Source organism: Penicillium diatomitis (assembly GCF_028827545.1).
Source record: "Penicillium diatomitis strain IBT 30728 chromosome Unknown utg000003l_segment0_segment0, whole genome shotgun sequence".
Classification (NCBI taxonomy): Eukaryota; Fungi; Ascomycota; class Eurotiomycetes; order Eurotiales; family Aspergillaceae; genus Penicillium; species Penicillium diatomitis.
Genome location: NW_026623175.1, coordinates 1,657,854 through 1,678,194, shown reverse-complemented (window position 1 = coordinate 1,678,194; position 20,341 = coordinate 1,657,854). Strand labels below are relative to the sequence as shown.

The 20,341-nt window shown below is 51.6% G+C and overlaps 5 protein-coding genes across 5 annotated transcripts; 1 reads left to right on the top strand and 4 right to left on the bottom strand.

Annotated features, from left to right (window-relative positions):
• Positions 1-1,847: 1,847 nt before the first annotated feature.
• ssdA (mRNA-binding translational repressor SSD1) lies at positions 1,848-6,169 on the top strand (the record flags this gene model as incomplete). Its single annotated transcript, XM_056932392.1, has 4 exons — positions 1,848-1,944; positions 2,004-4,615; positions 4,689-6,049; positions 6,130-6,169. The coding sequence occupies 4 exons, from the start codon at positions 1,848-1,850 to the stop codon at positions 6,167-6,169; spliced, it is 4,110 nt and encodes a 1,369-aa protein (XP_056792351.1).
• A 1,801-nt stretch (positions 6,170-7,970) lies between these two features.
• On the bottom strand, positions 7,971-9,597 carry N7539_002788 (putative ubiquitin conjugating enzyme E2; the record flags this gene model as incomplete). Its single annotated transcript, XM_056932391.1, has 3 exons — positions 7,971-8,948; positions 9,127-9,465; positions 9,595-9,597. 3 exons carry the CDS (start codon positions 9,595-9,597, stop codon positions 7,971-7,973), a joined length of 1,320 nt encoding a protein of 439 aa, XP_056792350.1.
• A 983-nt stretch (positions 9,598-10,580) lies between these two features.
• Positions 10,581-11,216, bottom strand: N7539_002787 (uncharacterized protein; the record flags this gene model as incomplete). The annotated part of the gene is made up of 2 exons (XM_056932390.1): positions 10,581-11,045; positions 11,136-11,216. 2 exons carry the CDS (start codon positions 11,214-11,216, stop codon positions 10,581-10,583), a joined length of 546 nt encoding a protein of 181 aa, XP_056792349.1.
• A 5,939-nt stretch (positions 11,217-17,155) lies between these two features.
• N7539_002786 (membrane magnesium transporter family protein) lies at positions 17,156-17,780 on the bottom strand (the record flags this gene model as incomplete). Its single annotated transcript, XM_056932389.1, has 3 exons — positions 17,156-17,215; positions 17,395-17,644; positions 17,725-17,780. The coding sequence occupies 3 exons, from the start codon at positions 17,778-17,780 to the stop codon at positions 17,156-17,158; spliced, it is 366 nt and encodes a 121-aa protein (XP_056792348.1).
• A 1,266-nt stretch (positions 17,781-19,046) lies between these two features.
• Positions 19,047-20,118, bottom strand: N7539_002785 (translation elongation factor 1 subunit beta; the record flags this gene model as incomplete). Its single annotated transcript, XM_056932388.1, has 4 exons — positions 19,047-19,276; positions 19,339-19,712; positions 19,985-20,024; positions 20,079-20,118. The coding sequence occupies 4 exons, from the start codon at positions 20,116-20,118 to the stop codon at positions 19,047-19,049; spliced, it is 684 nt and encodes a 227-aa protein (XP_056792347.1).
• Between the last annotated feature and the right edge of the window lie 223 nt (positions 20,119-20,341).

Below are 20,341 nucleotides of genomic sequence, written 5' to 3'. Positions count from 1 at the left end.
ACTTATCAAGTGGCCCCAAAATACATTTGTACAATCCAATGAGAGGGTCAATTTCGAGAGTACTAGTGCCCCGTTTGTCTTAGCGCTAGTTCGAGGCCGATGCTCCAGCTTAACGGCCACCGAACCACTCAGGCGGCGAAATCGACAATACTCACACCCCCCAAAGGAAAACACCGTGGAGCTGCGCCTTTAGGTGAAACCACCATCCTGCAAGAAACCCGTAAGCCCATTCAACTCCATGTACTAGGAGCTTGAGGGCAGCTCCCAATCGAGCGTGAAGATGCCGGATGTTGGTTAAGGTCAGAGACCGCCGAAAAAGTGTTCTGATGAATCATGGTGCACGGTAGTACTGTACATCCCGAGTTCCAGATAAGATGAGGTCGCCGGGAGCCATGAAGATCATCGACACCATCCGCCGCCTGGAAGCTCTGGGTTCGCTCAAAGTACGGAAATGTAATTACACACAGGTTGACAGCGCTGTGGCCACTTGACAGGGCGATATCCACAGACCTCAATCCCATTTGAGGACGTTATACCCAAACGATACCTACTGATACTCCTTTCCGTATTCGACTCTCTCCCCACACCCGCTTTGTATGGATCCATCACCACCTCTTTCTTCTCCTTTCCCCCCCCCTCCTTCTCCTTCCCCTGCTACCCATCTCTCTTTCTCTCTCCCCCCCTCTTCATCGCTCCTTCAGGCCAGATTGGTCGATGCTCGCATCGTCTTCTCTGAATCTCTACTGATTACTCCTGTTGTCATTCCTTTCGAGGGACGTGCAACTTTCTCGGTTTACCCATTTTTCTGGAGTGGCCGGAATTGCTATCGAAATCGAAGAAGCTCTCACCGCAGCTTGACACCTCCGTCGAATCGGTCACTAGCTTGCAGTCAGAGCTTCATCGGCCTCCCCCTGTCCCACCAAGTCACCTTTCTTGAGCCGGTTGCTTCTTCTTGTGCGCCTCTGCACTTGCAGCTGCAATCCGCCGACTCGATCCTTCCTACCACACTCCTCGAATCAAGCGTCGGCCTTGTTCTCGCCAACCCCGAACCCAAGTTCGACTACCTTGTGCATACGGTTGAGGTTCGACTGCCGTTTCATCTCAATACCGCAACCTTCTTTGATCCGTGCTATCGATCGCTTCTTCGACGGTATCAGCAAATTTCTTTCTACATTGCACCCATACCGCCGTCATTCTGGAATGCGTGGTCATTGAAAAACTTTCATACTTTCTGCAGGTAAGAATTGAGAGGAAAATCAGTCTCAGTCCACATTGTGGCAAAGTACGAGGACATGTGGGCGATCTCGGAGGAGAAATGAGCCTCCATCGTCCAAAAATGTTCAATCAGAATCCCGCACATGTACCTTTCTCCACAAGTTCTGTCGGGTACATTTCCATCGAGACCGCCGGTTGTGACGCACTGTTCCTGCTGTCCTGGCCCGAGGCCTCTTTCCACAAGCCGCAGCTTCCCTGTCCGTTCCAATCTAATTTGCCATTGTGCCTGCTTTGGGCTCGTCAATCTTGCTTCAATCTTCTTCTCAACTCGCTCTGTCAAGTTTCTTTTCCTTTGGTCTTCTCAAATTTGTTCTGGTTACGTCCTTGACCTGGGTGATCATCACTTCTTGGTGCTAACTCCGTTCGTTCCCAATTGTGTAGTATACTTCGAGCTTCATTGTGTTGTTCCGAGAACCGTTTTCGAAAACAACTTTCCACTCAACTGCCGTCGGAGTTTACCCCGACTTCGCTGGGTTCAACTGACTTTTTAAGGCAGCGCCAGTCCTTTTTCTCCCTTGCTCGTGTCTTTCTGAAGAGTGTCCAACGTTGACTTGCTTCTTCAACCCAAGACCATGGATCAGTCAGGCCAGTCAGGTGTGCCCGGCCCCGGTGGGCGGAAGCTTCACATTGCCCACCGAAGAAGCCCGTCTGAGCTGACTCCCTTGATGAGTATGCACACACTCTTCCGAGTTACACCGAGATATTCCGACTGACAAGCATTGATATAGTGGAACAATTGGCTATTCAGCAACAAATTGAGCTGCTTCAGCAGCAACAACAACAGATCGCCGCGACTCACCAGCAGTATGTGAACATGGGCCTCTTGCAACCACAGCAGCTTGGTCAGGTCAACGCGTTCTCCCCTGGTGGCTCGATCGGAGGGGTTTCCCCTCAGATCAATGCTTTCCAATTCCCTCAGCAGCAACAGCTCGGATTGCCCATGAATGCCCCAAACCAACACTCTCATCGTCGCAACCAGTCTGCTCTCCCTGGTCTTGCAATGGGCCCACCTCCCGCTCCTTCCTCTGGTGCATCCGGCTACGCTGATTACAATCAGCAAGGCTCGAACAACCACCAAAAGTCCGAGAACACCAACCACGGTCGTGGCCGTGGTGGTCCTCCCGGCGGTGGCGGTCACCAGCGCCGTCACTCGCTTGCGCTTCCTGAAGCCAAAAAGGCCGCTGAGTTGGCTCAGCAGAAGCGAACAGCTTCTGGATTCCAGTTCCCCGCGCCCGTCGCGGGTTCTGAGGCTCAGTCCGGCTCTGATGACAAGCCTGGGCCAAGCACCTCTCCAGCCCCGCAGGGTCTTGGCCTTCAACGCGCTGGCAACATGCGCTCCAGTGGTCACGGTCGTAGCCAATCGATGGCGATTGGTGGTAATCGTGGCGCTATCTCTGGACGGGGTGCTGGAGGGTTCCAATTCCCGGCTCCAAGCGATGCTCAGCCTGAGAATCAACGTCGCGCCAGCCAGAATGGTGGTCATGCGCGCACTGGCTCGCGCAACTTCGATGGAAATTGGCGCCAACCCAACAACCAGGCTCAAGGCCAAGATCAGCAGAAACCCTTCGGTGGTCAGCAGCAGCAACAGCAGCAGCAGACCGGTGGCTTCCAGCCCGGTCACCGCTCGCGCGGCTCCATCAACCAGTCAATGGGTTCCATTGGCCAGTTCCAGTATCCAGGCCAGCCCCAGCTCATTCAGCTTCCCCAGGGTCAGGTCATGATGGCCACTCCGCAGATGTTTGCTGGGGGCCAGGCACAGCTCAACCCGCTTCAACTTGCCCAGCTTCAAGCCCTTCAGCAGCAGAACGGCCAAGGTCTGGGTGGCCTTCAAGCAAGCCAGCACGCGCCTCCCCAGCTTTCAGTCCAGCAGCAGCAACAGCAGCAACAGCAACAGCGGAAGACGTTGTTCACCCCTTACTTGCCTCAGGCAAATCTGCCTGCTCTGATCAGCAATGGCCAGTTAGTTGCGGGTATACTGCGTGTCAACAAGAAGAACCGATCCGATGCTTACGTGACCACACCTGATCTGGACGCGGACATCTTCATTTGTGGCAGCAAGGACCGCAATCGTGCTCTTGAGGGAGACTACGTCGCTGTCGAGCTGCTTGATGTTGACGAAGTGTGGAACCAGAAAAAGGAGAAAGAAGAAAAGAAGAAGCGCAAGGATATTACTGATGCTCGCTCGGGCAGCAATGCTGGAATTGACAAGCTTGGCCGATCTGACTCGACTGGAGAAAGGCAAGAAGTGGCTCCGGATGGAAGCATCCGCCGTCGGGGTAGTCTCCGTCAGCGTCCGACTCAGAAGAAGAATGATGACGTTGAGGTCGAGGGACAGAGCCTTTTGCTTGTTGAGGAAGATGAGATCAGCGACGAGCAGAAGCCGCTGTACGCAGGTCACGTTGTTGCTGTCGTCGAGCGTATCGCCGGCCAGATGTTCTCGGGAACCCTAGGACTTCTTCGGCCCAGTAGCCAGGCAACAAAGGAGAAGCAAGAGGCAGAGCGTCAGGCTAGAGATGGCAATCACGGTCGTCACCAGGATCGTCATCAAGAGAAGCCCAAGATTGTTTGGTTCAAGCCTACCGACAAGCGTGTTCCCCTGATTGCGATTCCCACTGAGCAGGCTCCTCGCGACTTTGTCGAGAAGCACCAGGACTACGCTAATCGAATCTTTGTCGCGTCGATTAAGCGCTGGCCTATCACCTCGCTTCATCCTTTTGGAACATTGGTTGAACAGCTTGGCGAGATGGGCGACCTGCGCGTTGAGACCGACGCCCTTCTGCGTGACAACAACTTTGGATCCGACGAATTCTCGGATGCCGTGATCAAGAGCATTGGCTGGGAAGATTGGTCTATTACCAAAGAGGGCGATGCCCTCGGTGCTCGTCGCGACTTCCGTGATGAGGCCTCCTTCACCATCGATCCTCATGACTCGCAGTCACTTGAAGACGCCTTTCACATGAAGAAGCTTGCCGATGGCCGGGTTGAGATCGGTGTTCACGTTGCCGATATTGCTCACTTTGTCAAAGGAAACTCTCTCGTTGACCGTGAGGCCAAGAAGCGAGGCACTGCTGTCTACCTGGTTTATCGCGTTATGAATATGCTTCCGCCTCGCGTTTCCAATGAATTGTGTTCCCTCATTCCAGGCGAAGACCGACTGACAGTCAGCGTTGTCTTCAAAGCCGATCCTAGCACTGGTTCGGTCGACGAAGACGTCTGGATTGGAAAGGGCATTATCCGAAGCGCTGGTCGTCTCAGCTATGACGAGGTGAACTCGATCTTGACCGGAAAGTCAACATCGACCACCGCGGGTATCGGCGCTGACAGCCTGCAACTGCTGAACGTAAGTGATCTAGAACAGTCGACGACTTTGTGGATCAACCAGTATCTGACCCCAACTCTGACAATTTCCTCAGGCTACCGCGAAGAAATTCCGGGATTCCCGCTTCGGCAACCGCTCTGCCAATGTTCCAAGCCTGCGTCTTCTGCAGCAGCTCGATGACGAGAACGTACCGGTGGAGTATAACATTTTCGAGTCCACCCCAGCACATGAGCTTGTGGAAGAACTGAGTCGCCAGGCCAACTTCTATGTTGCTCGAAAGTTGGCTAGCGCTTTGCCCGGCAAGGCTTTCTTGCGCCGTCAGCCCTCTCCGAACTCCCGACGTCTGACCCAGTTCGTCGACCGGATGAATCGTCTGGGATACAACATCGATTCCTCTAGCAGCGGCAGCCTACAGAGCTCTCTCTGCCAAGTGGACGACGTTGACATTCGCAAGGGCATGGAGACCTTGCTTTCAAAGGCAATGCAGCGCGCCAAGTACTTTGTCAGCAGTGGAGCGCCTGACGAGCAGCGTCAGCACTACACCTTCAATGTGCCTGTTTACACGCACTTTACCAACCCTTCGCGTCGCTATGCTGACATTATCGTGCACCGTCAACTCGAAGCCATTCTATCTGAAGGGGCTATTGAGTTCACTGATGACGTCGAATCCCTCACCAAGACAGCGGATCTTTGTAACAACAAGAAGGACTCTGCCCTCAACGCCCAGGAGCAGAGCGTCCATATCGAGGCCTGTCGCAACATGGACCGCAAGGTTCACGAAGTCGGTGGCGATCTGATCAGTGAAGGCATCGTCCTTTGTGTCTATGAGTCGGCCTTCGATGTTTTGATCCCCGAATTTGGCTTTGAGAAGCGTGTTCACTGTGACCAATTGCCGCTCAAGAAAGCCGAGTATCGTAAGGACCGTCGCGTACTCGAGCTATACTGGGAGAAGGGAGTCCCTTCCTCCGCATATATTCCTGAAGATGAGCGCCCCAAGCCTGGCAGTTCTCGTGCCGCTCAAGCAGCTGCCGCTGCTCGTGAAGCCGAGGCTGCGAAGGAACGTGCCCGTGAGCGTGATGAGGCCATGCGCAAACAGACTGAGACCGGCACTATGTCTGCTGACGACGTTGACGCTCTTTTCGATGACGATGAGGATGTTGACGAGGTCACTGAAATGGCAGCCGGTGTTTCTCTCAACTCCAATGACCGCTCCACCCAAAGCATGCCTCCTTCCCCTACTCGCAATGGTCAGCACCAGCAAGGTCCTCACCGAACACGATCTGATCCCAAGATTGCCACTGGTGCTGGCGACGCTCCCGAGAACAAGATGACCAATAAGGAGAAGTACATGAAGCTTTTCAAGCTGAGAGAGGAGGATGGTGAATTCATTCAGGATGTTACTGAAATGACTCGTCTCCCCATCATTTTGAAGACAGATCTTTCCAAGAGCCCACCGTAAGTTTTGCATCTGTTAACGTCATCCCGAATGCTGGTGTATCAACTGGGACTGCCAACTAACTAACTTCCTCGTTTAGCTGTCTGACTGTTCGCTCTGTCAACCCCTACGCTCTGTGATGCTATTATCACAAGCATTCGATTTTCTCCCTGAGAAATATTACCGCATGTTTATCACACAGATCCATCCAGCGTTGGGGGAGATGGTATCTGTCCCATGCTCAACTCCACATGCACGGACATAATTTCGCCCCATCAACACTTGCAACGCGTTATAAAACCTCCTCTTACATCATCTTTCACCTCCTCCTCATATTTCCACCTTGTTTTTGGGGCTTCCGTATACTTAACAACTATTAAGCTTTTTGTCAAGCGGCGGATCATTTTGCTTATTTTCCATCTTTTTTTTATGTCCTCTTGCACGAGTGTCTGAGCTCTCTCTCTCTTTCTGCTTGTGAATCCGAAGAAGAGCCCTTGACATGTTCTTTCTTTGACTTCAACCCTCTGCTGCAGCTTTGCAGGTAGCCACCAATTTGTTGGCTACCTGAGGCACTTCTACGAAGCTTAGCTTGGCAAGCTTGAGATTGAGATCGGCCCGATGCTCGAAGGTCCATGGAGTTTTTGATTAATTTCAGGTTTTTTATTATCATTTTTACCTCGTCTCTGATCTTTCGGTAATTCTGTCAGTATCGTAGAGTACTCCGACCCGATAGACTCATGATTACAACAGCATCCTGGACCACAATAGCCTTCTTTGCGGCAACGCCCGCCTTTACACCTGGGCCCTCTCAACACTTACCCCAGAGTCGGTAATGGTACATGTGACCCTTCAGCTCTCCAAGTGGTCTGACTTGCAGGCAGCGAAGAAGTGATACCTACGGGCATCAACACAACCGACCACCTGGTCATCATTCATATAACATAGGAGGGTCTCCACCAATTCAAGACCACGACTACGAGCATCTTCATTTGAGCATTGCTCGTTCCAGTTGCGTGTAAGCACTCGCATTACTAGTAACAAGGACAATTCCTCACTCCGACGCGCAAGATTCGAGGTCAATTCCGATCCTCGAGTGAGGTAAGGGATGTATACAGACAGTAGGTAGGTAGATAGGAAAGCCACTACCAGCGTGGGACACGAGGAGATACGACTAGTCTACCTTTGATCACGAACGCGACGTGACTCCTGCCCAGCAATTTGACAAATGAATCCACGACGTAATCCCAGTGCGTTCTTGTTCTCACGATCAGGACCAGCCCGGCAATGTCATGTCGTCGCGGTGAGGACTGTCTTGCGCTGTCGGAGAAATACCCGGTGGGCAGGGACCTTCTGTTCGTCTTGAAGACATTCTGCTTTCGGTCTTTGCTTCGCGAGTCCTGGGGGGGAATGTTGGGAAATAGGACATCCTCTGTTGGCTTGGTCTGGGGTACTCCGCTTTTACTTTGTTATTTTGAAGTGGGTTTCTGATCATCGATCGGATCGCTGGGTGATATGCATGTGTGGGATCGCGGAAGATGGATTCCAGTGCGCTTTTACGTATCGAGGGCTGGGAGACAAGGACCTGGACCTGAGTCTTTGAACGGTGGACTGGTGCCGTCGAGAGTTTTATGGACCGGGCAGTGAGGCTGCTGTGATTAACGGCCCGATTGGACTTTGAGCAACGTAAGGGCAGATGGATTGACGTTAGAGCGCGAAGAATGGAGTAGAAGACAGAATGCACTATCCGAATCCAACACGAGACGGTCAACATTTTCATGACAGTAGAAAAACTCCCCCCATGAACCGCTAAAAATGAAAGGGGGTATCAGAGAAGGGGAAAGAAAAAAAAGAGGAGCGATACGGCAACGGAAGGTAAGGATGGAAAGGTCATAGCGATGGAACTTGAGGACCGAATCACAAAGATGAGACAAAGACAGGATCTCACAGGCGGCGAATACCCACGCGGCCCTTGGTCTTGGGTCTGGGGGCATTTCGTGACTCGACCCCTTCTCGTTGAATGGCCCCGGCGCCGCAAGGGTTTCTGGCGGTCCCGGCGCCCGAATGGGAGTGTGCAGCGAAGGCACTATCTCCTGATGACGACGCAGTGGTGCGTGCACTGAAGGGCATCTTCGAGCCGGAGCCGGCAGCAGCACGGTTCTCCTGGCCGCCGGCGGAGGAGCGGGTGCGGTCAGGGACCTCTTGTTGACGGCCGTCGCCGAGACCAAGAGGGCGATTGAGACGCCTGGGGGCGCGGGGCGAGGGAGAGTGACGCGCGGATCTCATATTGGCATGCACGTTGCGTGCCGTGAGAGACGAGTAATTTGCGTCTTCGTGAGGTTCAGTTGATTCAACCACGAGCACCCTGTCTACATCGGATGCATCAGGATCTGAGGATGTGATGACTGAAAGTGGATTACGTGGGCTGGATGCCACGGGAGTCATGGGCGGATCGGTAACGAGGTCGGCAAGATCAACACCAGAGGGAAATCTCATCTCCTGAAATGAACGGGACTGCGTTGAGTTATTCTCGACGTCGGCCATGACGGCATCTTCGGTACCAATCTCGGATGTGGCGGACGGGGTGGCTTGATTGATTAAGTCCACATCCCGACGCAGAGGTTTCTCTGGTTTGGCCGAACTATCTCTGGTGTGGTTTGCGTCACTTGATGCCAAGCGTGGTTGTTTTCTTGGCCGAGTATCTTGACCATCCTCCCCGTCAGATTTGTAGGGGGCAGGCTCCTCGCCACGGTCACGGGCTCGCTTCACGGCGGCTTCCATGGCCGGTGGAATGGGTGCGTGAATGGAAGTGAGAAGTTTGGCTCGATGTGAAAAGGCGGCAAAGTCTTCTCGAAGCAGCGTGCCAGCAGTTGAGTTGAGAGCAGAGTCAGGGTTGGGATGGATCAGAAGACAGCTGATAGTCTGAAGGGGAGGTGAGAGAGGATGCAATCAGCAGTAGAACCATCGGCTAGGGGGTGGGGGATGAATATTTTGATTCTTGAGTCTCGGCGTGGGATTTTTGCCGCCGAGTAACCAGGACGGTCATCAGGTACTGTCCTGGCGAGACCGATGGCCCTCTTTTGAGGACAGGGTAACTTACGACAAGGACATCACGTAGTGTCAAGGTAGACTGCCAGTCCCTTTTGAGCGTATCAACGCAGACTGCCCCCGTGAGCTCCTCCACGTTGGGATGCCAGATCTTGGTGCGAAAGACGGCTGTGGGCGGACTTTTGGGATAATCTCTAGGGATATTCAGGTGAAGGCGCCACAGACCTCCCGCATAGGGTGTTCCGGGGGGTCCTGTGATGAGGACATTCAATTGCGAAAGATCATCGGCTGATTCAAAGCGGCCATCGTCAGAAGGCAGAAGATAGTACGGTGGCAGTCGATCTCCATGAAGAGCGGCATGGTCTGCAGCCAAGCGGCGCAAGTTGGACACCTGAGTGGTACCGTCAGTCATGAGAGCTATTCATATCATCGGGTATACTGTCCAAAGCATATCTCCATAGTCATGGCATGCTTGAGCTGATTATGGCATCCTTGAGCTGATACCAAGATCTGAACTTACCATTATGGTTGTTCCTGCGGCGACGGCGATTGAAGATGCCTTGGTGGTACAGCTCTGTGATTACTTCATTGACGGCTTGTTTAGATCTACTGGTTCCGAAGCAACCAAGGCGGTGACGCGGTCCGACGCGATCATGTGGACTATTCGACCTATTGGACTTCCGTTTCGGGGATTCCGCGTTCGACCATCAATCTTCAATGCACTGCTTTTCAGGTTGGGTCACGGAAATCATGATGGTCAATACTGCTAGGCAGACAGTAATTGACCTCTTGAAACAACAACAGTATCAGCTAGGAAAACTTGTCATGGCAAGATCGGTAGTGTCAAGGCGGCTCGTCGATAAATCCAAGCCACCTAATTGACAAATCTATGCAAATGTACCCAGTACCCACCGCTAGCCGCCTCTTAACCTATCCTGACAGGTATACTACACTTCTTGCCCCACTGGTGTGCAACTACCTAGGTAATCAGAAGAGACATGTTCAGGGAACCTGGGACTACCTCAGGGTTCTTACGGCACTATGACTCTTGAGGAAGACCCAGATTCAGTTTGGAAGGAGCTACAGGTGCGCAGAGATCTTATAAATACAAGGAATGGCATGTATTTGTAACTTGGAAGAAATAAGCGCCTAGAATATGCGTTCCATAGCAAAGGGGATGAATAGAGAACAGATGCAATGAATCTCCCCAGATGAGAGATCAAGAAGACCAGAGCCCCAAGATTAAGCGTAGAATGTAACTAAAACGCGAAAGAAAAATCCGATGTGGAGAGGCGTAAGCCTGCAGGATGTCGTGTAAGTCGTACCATAGAAAGACCACGCAGTTTGAGAACGGGCCTGTTCGCGTGATGCCCATGATCCACTGATACCCGTCCCAGGAGCTGACATCCGCTGCAGACTGTGCTCTTGTTTCACAGGTGGAAGAATGGCGCATGTTGGGATTGAGAGCGAGAAGGAGATCACGGGACTACCATTCCTGCTGGTTTTCTACAGAGCAAAAGCAGCCAGGGCAGCCAGACCGGCCAGGCCCATGGGGGCGGCAGTGGCCATGGCAGCTCCGTTGGTGGAAGTGGGCGACGCGCCAGACGAGGCGGAAGACGACCCGGAGGAGCCAGTTCCGGCGGAGGTAGCAGTCCCAGTGCCAGTGGTCATGGCGGTGGAGGCGGTGGTAGTGAGCTTGAATGAGGAGGCGAAGCCACTCTTGGAGGCAGAGGCACTGCCCATGGGGGAGGCAGCGCCGCCACTGCTTGAAGCAGCGGAGCCAGTGCTGCTGCTGCTCCAGGAGCCGGTGTTGGTGGCAGGAGTCACCACAGGGGAAGTGAGGCCCGCAGGGATCGAGGCAGCGGGTTCCTGGGAGGTAACAGCGGCAGGCTGGGTGGTCACAGGGAGCGGCTGGCCGGTTACGACACCCAGAGAGTTGGTCTGAGTGAGGTACTGGGTAGCGGGGTTGCCCTGCTGGAAGAGAGGTCAGTCATTCATTTTTCTTAGTCAAAGAGGGCAGCATTGGCTGCACAATGAGACGGGAGAGCGAGAGAGACATACCTCACTGGAGCTGGACGAGTCAGCAGCCAAGGCGCCGATGGCCAGGGTGGAGAGAGAAGCGACGATGATAGAGGCACGCATTATGGAGGTATGTGGTGGGGTGGTTTGAAGTAACGACGGTGTTGTGGGTGAGAGACGTTGTGGAAGAAGCACACAGTTCCAAGCGAGTGTCGAGGCGGATTAGAGGGATTAGAGTGGTGAGTGATGGTCTATGACAACAAACAAACAATGGCCGATTTGGTTGGGAAGGGAGAGAAAAGAGTGAAATCTGCGGTGGTCCCAGCCGTCTTATATCTGCCCATCTGCCCATCTGCCCATCTGCCCATCTGCCCATCTGTACAAGAGGGGTGGGGGGTGCAGAGGCGAGACCACGACCTGCAGAGCAATTCCTGGCTCTCATGGCTTATGCCCCGTATATTTTTGTCTTACTCCAGGGCGTTCAAAAGGACCGCGCAGCACAGACAACGCCATCGCAGCCCTCCAGAGTCTCCATTCCTCCCCCGGCTCCACTATGGACTCATCGACTCCTGGCCAGTGGCCACTCCTTCGGCCATCCAGATGGGGACGTACACCCAATGAGAGGGTGCGCTTCTCAGACGAGTCGATCGCCAAAAAAAGTGGAACTGAGCAGAAAAGAGGAGAAGATCCTCGAAAACTCGGAAACAGATCAAACAGAACATCGCCGAAAAGGTAAAATCAAGACAAGAGTGGGGCGGTGCGCAGAGCGTTGGATCTCGGCAATAAGGTCCATGATCTCTTTTTTTAGAATCGCGGTACCTACACCTACGTATGTCTGGCGCGAGGTCTGATGTACTCATGTACTCCACGGATCCAATGTCCACTGGCAGTACTAACAGGTACAGTACCCCCAGTGCACCACCGTCTCAGTCACTGAGGCGCAGGGCCTAATGTCAGCGCTGAGCGCACACCTTTCACCAGTTTCTCACTGAGGATGGATATTTTTGTAGATGCATCTACAAACTACTGGTAAGCCGTGTCGTGTCGTTCGATCTGATTCTCCGGTAGCCGAGTGACACAACAATGCAACCCGGGAGGGCAGCTGTCGTGTACCCAACAGGGCCAACACTGTTGACGGGCGTCGGCTCCGTTGAAGTCTGTTGCCCTCGCGACCGAACACAGTTGCATATGCATATGACGAGGCTGCCATGGCTACATGCAGGAGAGTGCATCCGTCTGCTCTGGCGGTCCATGTTCAAAATAGATAATCCAATAATTGAAATTAAAGTACATACATACATCTATATGCAGATGTGATCATAAACGAGTATAGGACATACGATGCGTGCTCGATATTATCGAGTAGACGAGTACTGTATCTTGTATACTGTATACTGTATACTGTACAATGTATATCGATCTTGCCAATTTTGAACTGTGCTTCCATCCAAATGAGATACAGGCTAGCGATTTAAGTATGCAGGGACTGGATAAGAATAGCCCTGTACACGACACCAGGTTTCGATTAGAGTGACTACAGTACAATCACAGCCACCGTTTGCATAGAGAGCAAAAGAAACGCGTCAGTAACTTGGATGAGACACAGGAACATTTCTTATGAGTACGGAATTGGATTCAAGTTGCCAAGTCCGCCCTTTTCGGATCCATGGACTGAACATTAGGCCAAACTTTGAAATGGATTGTAAATGACCCGCCATTATCCTCCCATCGCATCTCTCGACTTGGAGTCAGTACTCTGGGGGGATCCACTCATCCCGCTACTTGAGTGCACAAGACCTGAGAAGGGTATCAAAAGTGAGAGCCTCTTACGTATAAGGCGGGTTGCACTGCTAGCATGGTCACAGACTACACCTAGCTAAGTAGGCTAGGGAGGTACAAGAGGAGCAGGATTTGTACTTGGGTACGGTAGTACACTGATATTGCCACCTGGAATGGATTATATCTCCTCTCAACGTTCAGCCTCTTTCTGGTCGAGCTCTCCTGAAAGAGACTCCAATTCTGACCAAGGTTTCGCGACAACCTGAAAAACAGTAAGTTTTAGGTTCAGGTACAGTGGTGCTAACTAAACCTTGCACATTATTGATATCCTCATATTATGGTATTGCTTTATAGGGTGGATGGTACGGTAGAACAGGACACTGGCTTTCTCAGAACCAACCATTGGACTCGGCCGTGGTGATCACTGGTCAGTGGTCGGATGCTATGGTCCTGCAGAGGAAAAGCTTGTTGCAAACAGGTAAGGGAACTCTGGGAGGGTTCCAAAGTACCAAATGGGGAATTGGTTGTCCAACAGGCCTCAAATGGAAGTAATACTGTACAATAATGATATACAATCATGCAATGTACATACTCTGAAATCCAAAGTAGTAGTAGTAGTAGTAGTAGTAGTAGTAGTAGTAGTAGTAGTAGTAGTAGTAGTAGTAGTAGTAGTAGTAGTAGTAGTAGTAGTAGTAGTAGTAGTAGTAGTAGTAGTAGTAGTAGTAGTAGTAGTAGTAGTAGTAGTAGTAGTAGTAGTAGTAGTAGTAGTAGTAGTAGTAGTAGTAGTAGTAGTAGTAGTAGTAGTAGTAATAGTAGTAGTAGCAAGTAAGATTAAGTAGTTAGTAAGACTAAGAACTAACTACCTAAGTTACCTGAGTACTGAGTTAGTAAGTCTGGTAGGGAGGTCATTTGTCCTCTTGGTGCCAGGAGCCGAGAAGGGATTTTCAAGTCGATTCAACCCTACGCGTTGATTTGATGGATACTACTAGAATGGGTACCTTACCTATGATAAGATAGGCAGGTAGTGACCTACAACACGAGTGTCTGAATGTACATCGTGATTCGTCTGTTTACGAATTTATGCTCTCTTTTGTTTTTGGGCCTATCCCTTGCGCGACCGTGTGGCGACCTGCAGTCCTACACCACCCTTTGATCTCCTTGTGACAGGCTTCGCCTCAATGGCCTCACACCTACTGTAAATGTGGCGATGGTTGTAAATCTTGGGTGCCGCTCATCTCCTATTGCCCGCATGAGTCTTGTGCCTGAGCAGGCGTCAAACTGAGTGACCTACCTGAATAGGATTCTCTAGTCACGACTTAATAGTCACCATTAGTAACCCACTACTCACTGCTCAGTGACTCACTACAACTCGGTATTATTGCTCTATGCTCGGTGCTCCCTAGTCCCGACTCGCTACTAGCCTACTACTATTATCTGTCGAGCATATACAGACCTTAGACTTGAACCTCTTCATCCGCAGACTTTACACATTCCACATCACGCTACCCATACAGGAAAATGGGAATGGGTCTCACGAGTCACTACCGTCGCACCTAACCAGATTGACAGGTTCTGGATTACTTATCCCTGCTACCCTTTCACATGGACCAGGGTCGATGACACGTCGAGACGGTGGAAAAATTGGAGACTCCGCCAAACTTTGTTCGCTTCCAAGGCAGAGAGAGAGAGTATGTGTGGATGTTTCGGAGTGTAGGTGCCAAGGTGGGCTCGTCGGCTGAGACTGACGCGCGGACGAGATCAATCAGATCTGAGCAGGTTCCAATTGGGGCAAGTCGGGTGGATCCCCCGACCCTCGACGGAGAGTGAGACATGGGCTCGTCTGGGCTCGAATGGCGGGATCTGCCTTTGAGATTTGGGATTTGTGATACAAATCGAGTCAGACTTGCGGTGGTGATGTTACCTATGTAGTTACATAGTAGTAATTGTAGTAGTCGTAGTAGTATCTGGCACATACTCTATAGCACCTAGCACAGACCACAGAGTCCGAGAGTACTGGAGGTATGTACTGTACATCAAGACATGTCACATAGTCACTTATTGCGTGATACTGGAAAGTGGTAATCGTAGGATCAGGTGGATTGACTTGCTTCTCTCCACACTCTCAAGCATTTAATACTTGCCTACTATATTGGGCTGTACACATGAGGTGCACTCTTTAGTGGATCGTCTTGTCGAGGCTCACAGATAGCCCTATCGTACGCCCGATCACGGACTAAGACCACTACCTTACTTAGTCACCTTTTGAGAATTTACGCATGTTATCACGACTCACTCAGGAATACCACAATACTACAACAGTAGGGGCAAAACGTTGGCACCGATAAAAGCCGCCGTCGGTCTAGATTGTTACTGAAGGCCAAGGGCCCTGGACGGGTTTTGCCTCTGTTCAGTGTTCAATGGCCCTTTGCACTGTAAGAGTACGGTATCCACCCCGACCACATCGGTGCCCGTCCAGCCTCGAACTCGCCACTGTGCAGTGAAGTGCATCTTCCTGGGCAATTGATCGATGCAAGGTCTCCCGCGACCTCGGGTACCTCCCAGATACACTTTTCCTGCGTCCACGGATCCAGTCAGAATACACATCGCGCCCAAAGCAGGGGCACAAAAATAGAATCCAAAGAGCTGGTCTGGTCCTTTTAAACCGAGAAGCAACGCGTCGTAGGTCAGCAGTGTACCTACTGTAGAAGAGTCCCGTGATCTTGCATGAGGGCACTTGAAGTACAGTACTGTTGGTATGTTGAACGGCTAATGTTGGTGGTGGACAGTACAGCAGTACATCGGTAGGTTCTCTACCTAGTAGTCAACTACATAGTCAGTTGCTACTACATAACTTACGGGTAGATACTAACTACTGACTAGGCGTGGTGCTCTATTTACACTTTTGGGTCTATTTCCATTACTTGTCACATAAAATACCGACTTCGTCCTCGGATCATCTTTGAAAAGACCTGCGATCCCATAATTAGTCCAGCGTGGTGCATCACTATTCTTTTAGCGACGAATAAGACAAGAATTGCTAAAACCCCCATATGTACCTGATTGCCATTCTGTTTCGATTCTCAAACCAAAAATCTCTGTTCCAGTGGTCATGGAATCTAGACTCGCGAGGTCAAGCACCGGAAGCGATGAAGTACAGACTGCAGTCTGCTTCTCGTATCTGGTCAGCCATACACATCGTGACCGGCTATTTGACTCCCGCACCCGTTAGGGTCGAATCGCGTCGGGTTATATAGCACAAGCCGGGGGTTTGAATAGTCGTTTTGTGTAATGAGTGCCATTTCCACTTGGTACCTGGCAACATCATCTTCGTTTATGTCATTAGTGAAAACGCCCCCTGACAAGCAGGATACATCCAATGAAGCCACCCGTCGAGCCCCGGTTTACTCATGTCTGGGAGTGGGTTCTCCCCCGGATGGAGCTGGCTGTTGAGCAGTTTCTGCCCTGCAGCTGGAGGGCTCGCAAACTTTCATGCAAAAGACGTATCTCTTACAGCAGGCGTCCTTGCACGCTGAAGCCGCCTGTACCCCTTTTCGCCTACATGTGGTACCTGTACAACGTTCATGGTCCCCGAGTCTGGCTAATAGTCCCGTACCTGATGATCGACGGGAGCGGTGGAAAATCTAATAAGCAGTCTGCAGTCTGCGCACTGCGTTATACAGTCAGCTCCTTAAGTTTCCAGGTACAGAAAAATTGTGACTAACAGTTGGGACGTGGAACTTGTCTAGCAGATCTACGGTACATGCCTCATTGAGTATTGACAGGTCGGTGATTTGCACTCTACGCATACCTTGAATGTAAGCGTCGGCAAGGATAGCCGTTACTATCACATTCTGTGAGGACCTATCTCAGGCCCGTTTGGAGGCCTAGATGCACAACTAGTGGTTTGGAAAAGGTGGACGACGTCTCAAGTGAACCGATCAGGTCAGAGGAATTTGAACCGAGGTCCGGGTCTACACCGAATCTCGTTCAACTCGTGGCTTTAGAGTCTGATCCCGACAACGAGGCCGACTAAGATACAACATGACTGCTGAGGACAGAGATCAGGCGATGCCCTTCCTCGATGGCACCTGACAAAGGGGCGACTGATTCCTTATTTAAGCGAATACAGGACAGGTCTCGTCTTCTGTAGGCCAGGCACGGATCAAACATGGTCGTACTTGCCCTCGAGCAGGAACCGCTCCCTAGGCACAAACTCGGGACGTCTGAACTGAACAGCTTCTCGGCTCTTTTAAACTAGGTGGCTTTCCTCAATGGAAGGCACATCACTTTTGGGTCACCATGTCATCGCCCCGAACCCAGTCCGCAAATTCTTTTCGTTTAGCCTGTCGCAGTACTGTCTTAGCATGGATTCGGACAACGTCTTCAACTGAGATACGAGCGAAGCATCATCCCCACTGCCTGTCAATTCACCCGTAGTTGACAAGGCCCGTCCTCTTTCTAGTCTTGTAGGAAAGTCCGGACTGGAATCACCAGATTAATGTAGTCGCAGCAATTGACTTACCCGAATATCCCAGAAACCATGGCGTTGCTCGAGACCAAGGTAAGGGTTGCGGGCACCACCCTCTTTCTCAATTTCACCAGCCCAGTCGCGCCAGCTAATAGGCTTCAATTTCTCTGCGCCCAGGACGAGTCCCATGGACACGATTGCAACGGAGACCAGCACTTCTGCGATAATGTCTTGTGGGAGGGCACTTGCGGATGTCAGCCTCGTGTTGCTGAAGAGGACTGTATGTTCGTGGGCGGAGTATCCCCTGTAGAGACACGAGGTTGTCAATAGATGATCTTCAAATGTTTCCAAGCATTCCAGGCATGAGGGAAATTTTCGACGTACGCATGGACAAGCAGGACGAGCCCGAATAATGTAACCAGGCGTGAAAGGAAGCTCATAATGGCAATGTGGTCGCTTCGTGGCGCGGATTTAGGGGGGCCGTAGATGGGTTCCAGATCGTAGCACCGGAGCAAAATTGCGGCTCTGAAATTGAGTCGACAATGTAAGAAGCAAGATTATTGTAGGTACAATGCACCAGTAAGAAGACTGTGAGATGGTAGCTTCAGCTTATCTCTCTGAATTTCAGAACATGTGCTTCCAAGTCGGGTTGAGGACTGGATTGAGGACCGCGGGCCCGCAGCTCCATGATTACCTAACCATCTTCATCCCGCCCGGCGCCCGCGCTGCACGGTAACCACCGGCCTGTGCGGTCTAGACAATAGACATCCATATAGGTAGAAGTTGACGTCTTATATGTTCGATAGAACTTGAACTTGATTCTTCAATTGCCCCGGTATGATGCGCTTCTGACAGGAGATACCTTCTGTTGGATCGGGTTCTCAGGTCAGTCTTCAAAGACATGAGAGCAAGTCGGGTAGAAGATGAACTTTTGACGGCTGTTGTAGCCTACCAAATATACCTCGACCGAACAATCCAGGGTAATTTGTCCATCCGCCACCGCATCAGCTGCGATCAATGCGCGTGAGCTCTATCTATGGATGCTTCTGGAGGTAGGTAGTAGCTGTGCTTTCATGGATCTCAAAACATTTTTACCCCCGATCTTTATCTTCTAAGGGGTTGTTCAGAGGAAGCGAAGGTATGCCGAGCATGATGGATGTACTAGCTCAGCTGCGAAAAGTGCTGATGGAAGTAGTCGGAAGGATACCTATGTCTTCCATGGATTCCATTGCTTTTTTAAGATAAATACTCCTGCCGAACGCCGGACGAGCCAGCAGACCTTCAAGATTGACTGAAACGGGAGATCAATTGCTAGCAGACGCTACCCGTTCGAGGTCAGAAAAATCCATTGAACCGCGCGACTTTCAGCGTACCCCGCGTTCAAGCTTTCATATCGACTTACCCCGCTGTCGCCACGCTTCTAAACATCAAGGTTGTCCACGTTGAGATTGGGCTTGTCGGAGCAGGTGGGATACACCAGATGGGCAAGTTGACAGTTTCTGCGGTCGGTCATGCCCATCATATCACAAAGGCCTTTGTAGATCTACAAAACATGAGATGAGTGGGTCATGAAAATTTTTGGATTTTTTTCATCAGGCCAGTCGTTCAATAGGACTGGATTCTAGGTTCGTTACTATTTGGGGGATCCTAAGACATCATGTATTCCTTCATCACACCATTTGCCACGTTTGCAAAATGGACGTCATTTACAGCTTCTGCATGGCAGCGATGTCAGTGGACTGGACGTGGTCCTCATCCTCCTCAATCTGGGCCTGGAGAGCATCGGTGGAGACCTTCTCGTCCTCGACGACCAGGTTGATCTGCAGCTTCTTGATACCGAAGCCGACAGCGACCAGCTTGGAGGCACCCCAGACGAGACCGTCCATCTCGATGGCACGGACATTCTCCTCCATCTGCTTGAGGTCGGTCTCATCATCTATAACAAAAAGTCAGCAAACGAAACATACACAGACAATTGCGATGGCACGAAAAACTCACCCCAGGGCTTGACCTCCAGGGTCACCAGGGACTTGGCAGCGGGCTTGGGGCCCTTGGCAGCCTTCTTGGCCTTGTACTCCTCGAGACGCTTGTTGCGCTCAGCAACAACGGCGGCATCCTCCTCCTCAGAGTCGGAACCGAAGAGGTCCTCCTCATCATCCTCCTCGGGCTTGTCCTTGGGGTTGACGGGCATCTCGGTGGACTCGGGTCCGTAGGCAGTGAAGGCCTTGGAGGAGTCACCGGGGAGGGTGGTGAACTCGCTCTCGTAAGAGGCGATGTGCTTGTACCAGCGAGCAACGTGGGGGTACTTCTCAGCGTCGGGGGCAGCGGTGAAGGCCTTGAAGGTCACAACATCAGCCTGGCTGGGGGCGTCACTATTGGAAACAGTCAGATTGAATGTTGCCACAGAGAAAGCATTCCACACAAATATTTGCATCAGACACGATCGAAATCAGAGACGCGATTGCTCGCAATTGGGTTGAGTCATGCAGCGGGGTCTTAATCCGCCTCTTAAACACGGACCAATTTTTTCTCATCATAGAAAGCGCAGGGGATACTCATTACACGCGGCGGTGGGCACACAGTGAACAAGGTGCAACGGGGGAGATGCCACCAAAGATTGTGAATGGCATGTAGGAGAGCTTACCCAACGATGTAGCTGCGGGTGGCCAGGTAGTTGTTGGCCACTGAGGCAACAGTCAGTCCACGAGCTCAGGAAGTTATGGCGAGGGAGCGCCTACGAGTCAGGCCAGCATCAGAGACGAAGTCAGTGAAACCCATTGTGAATGTGGTAAAGGTATATTTTGGGGGAGGAGAAAGAGGTTGAGATGAGTGCTGAAGAGAAGAAAAGGGGAAAAGAGAAGATTTTAAAGTGGGAGAGCGAGGGGTAAAAGGGAATTTTTTTTTCCCGTCTGGATTGGGCGCCAGCTTCCCACGTGACTCGAGTGGTGACGGAGCTTGGTCCAGTCGCTGGGGAGCTACCGCCGAAGAGCCACTGAGCGTC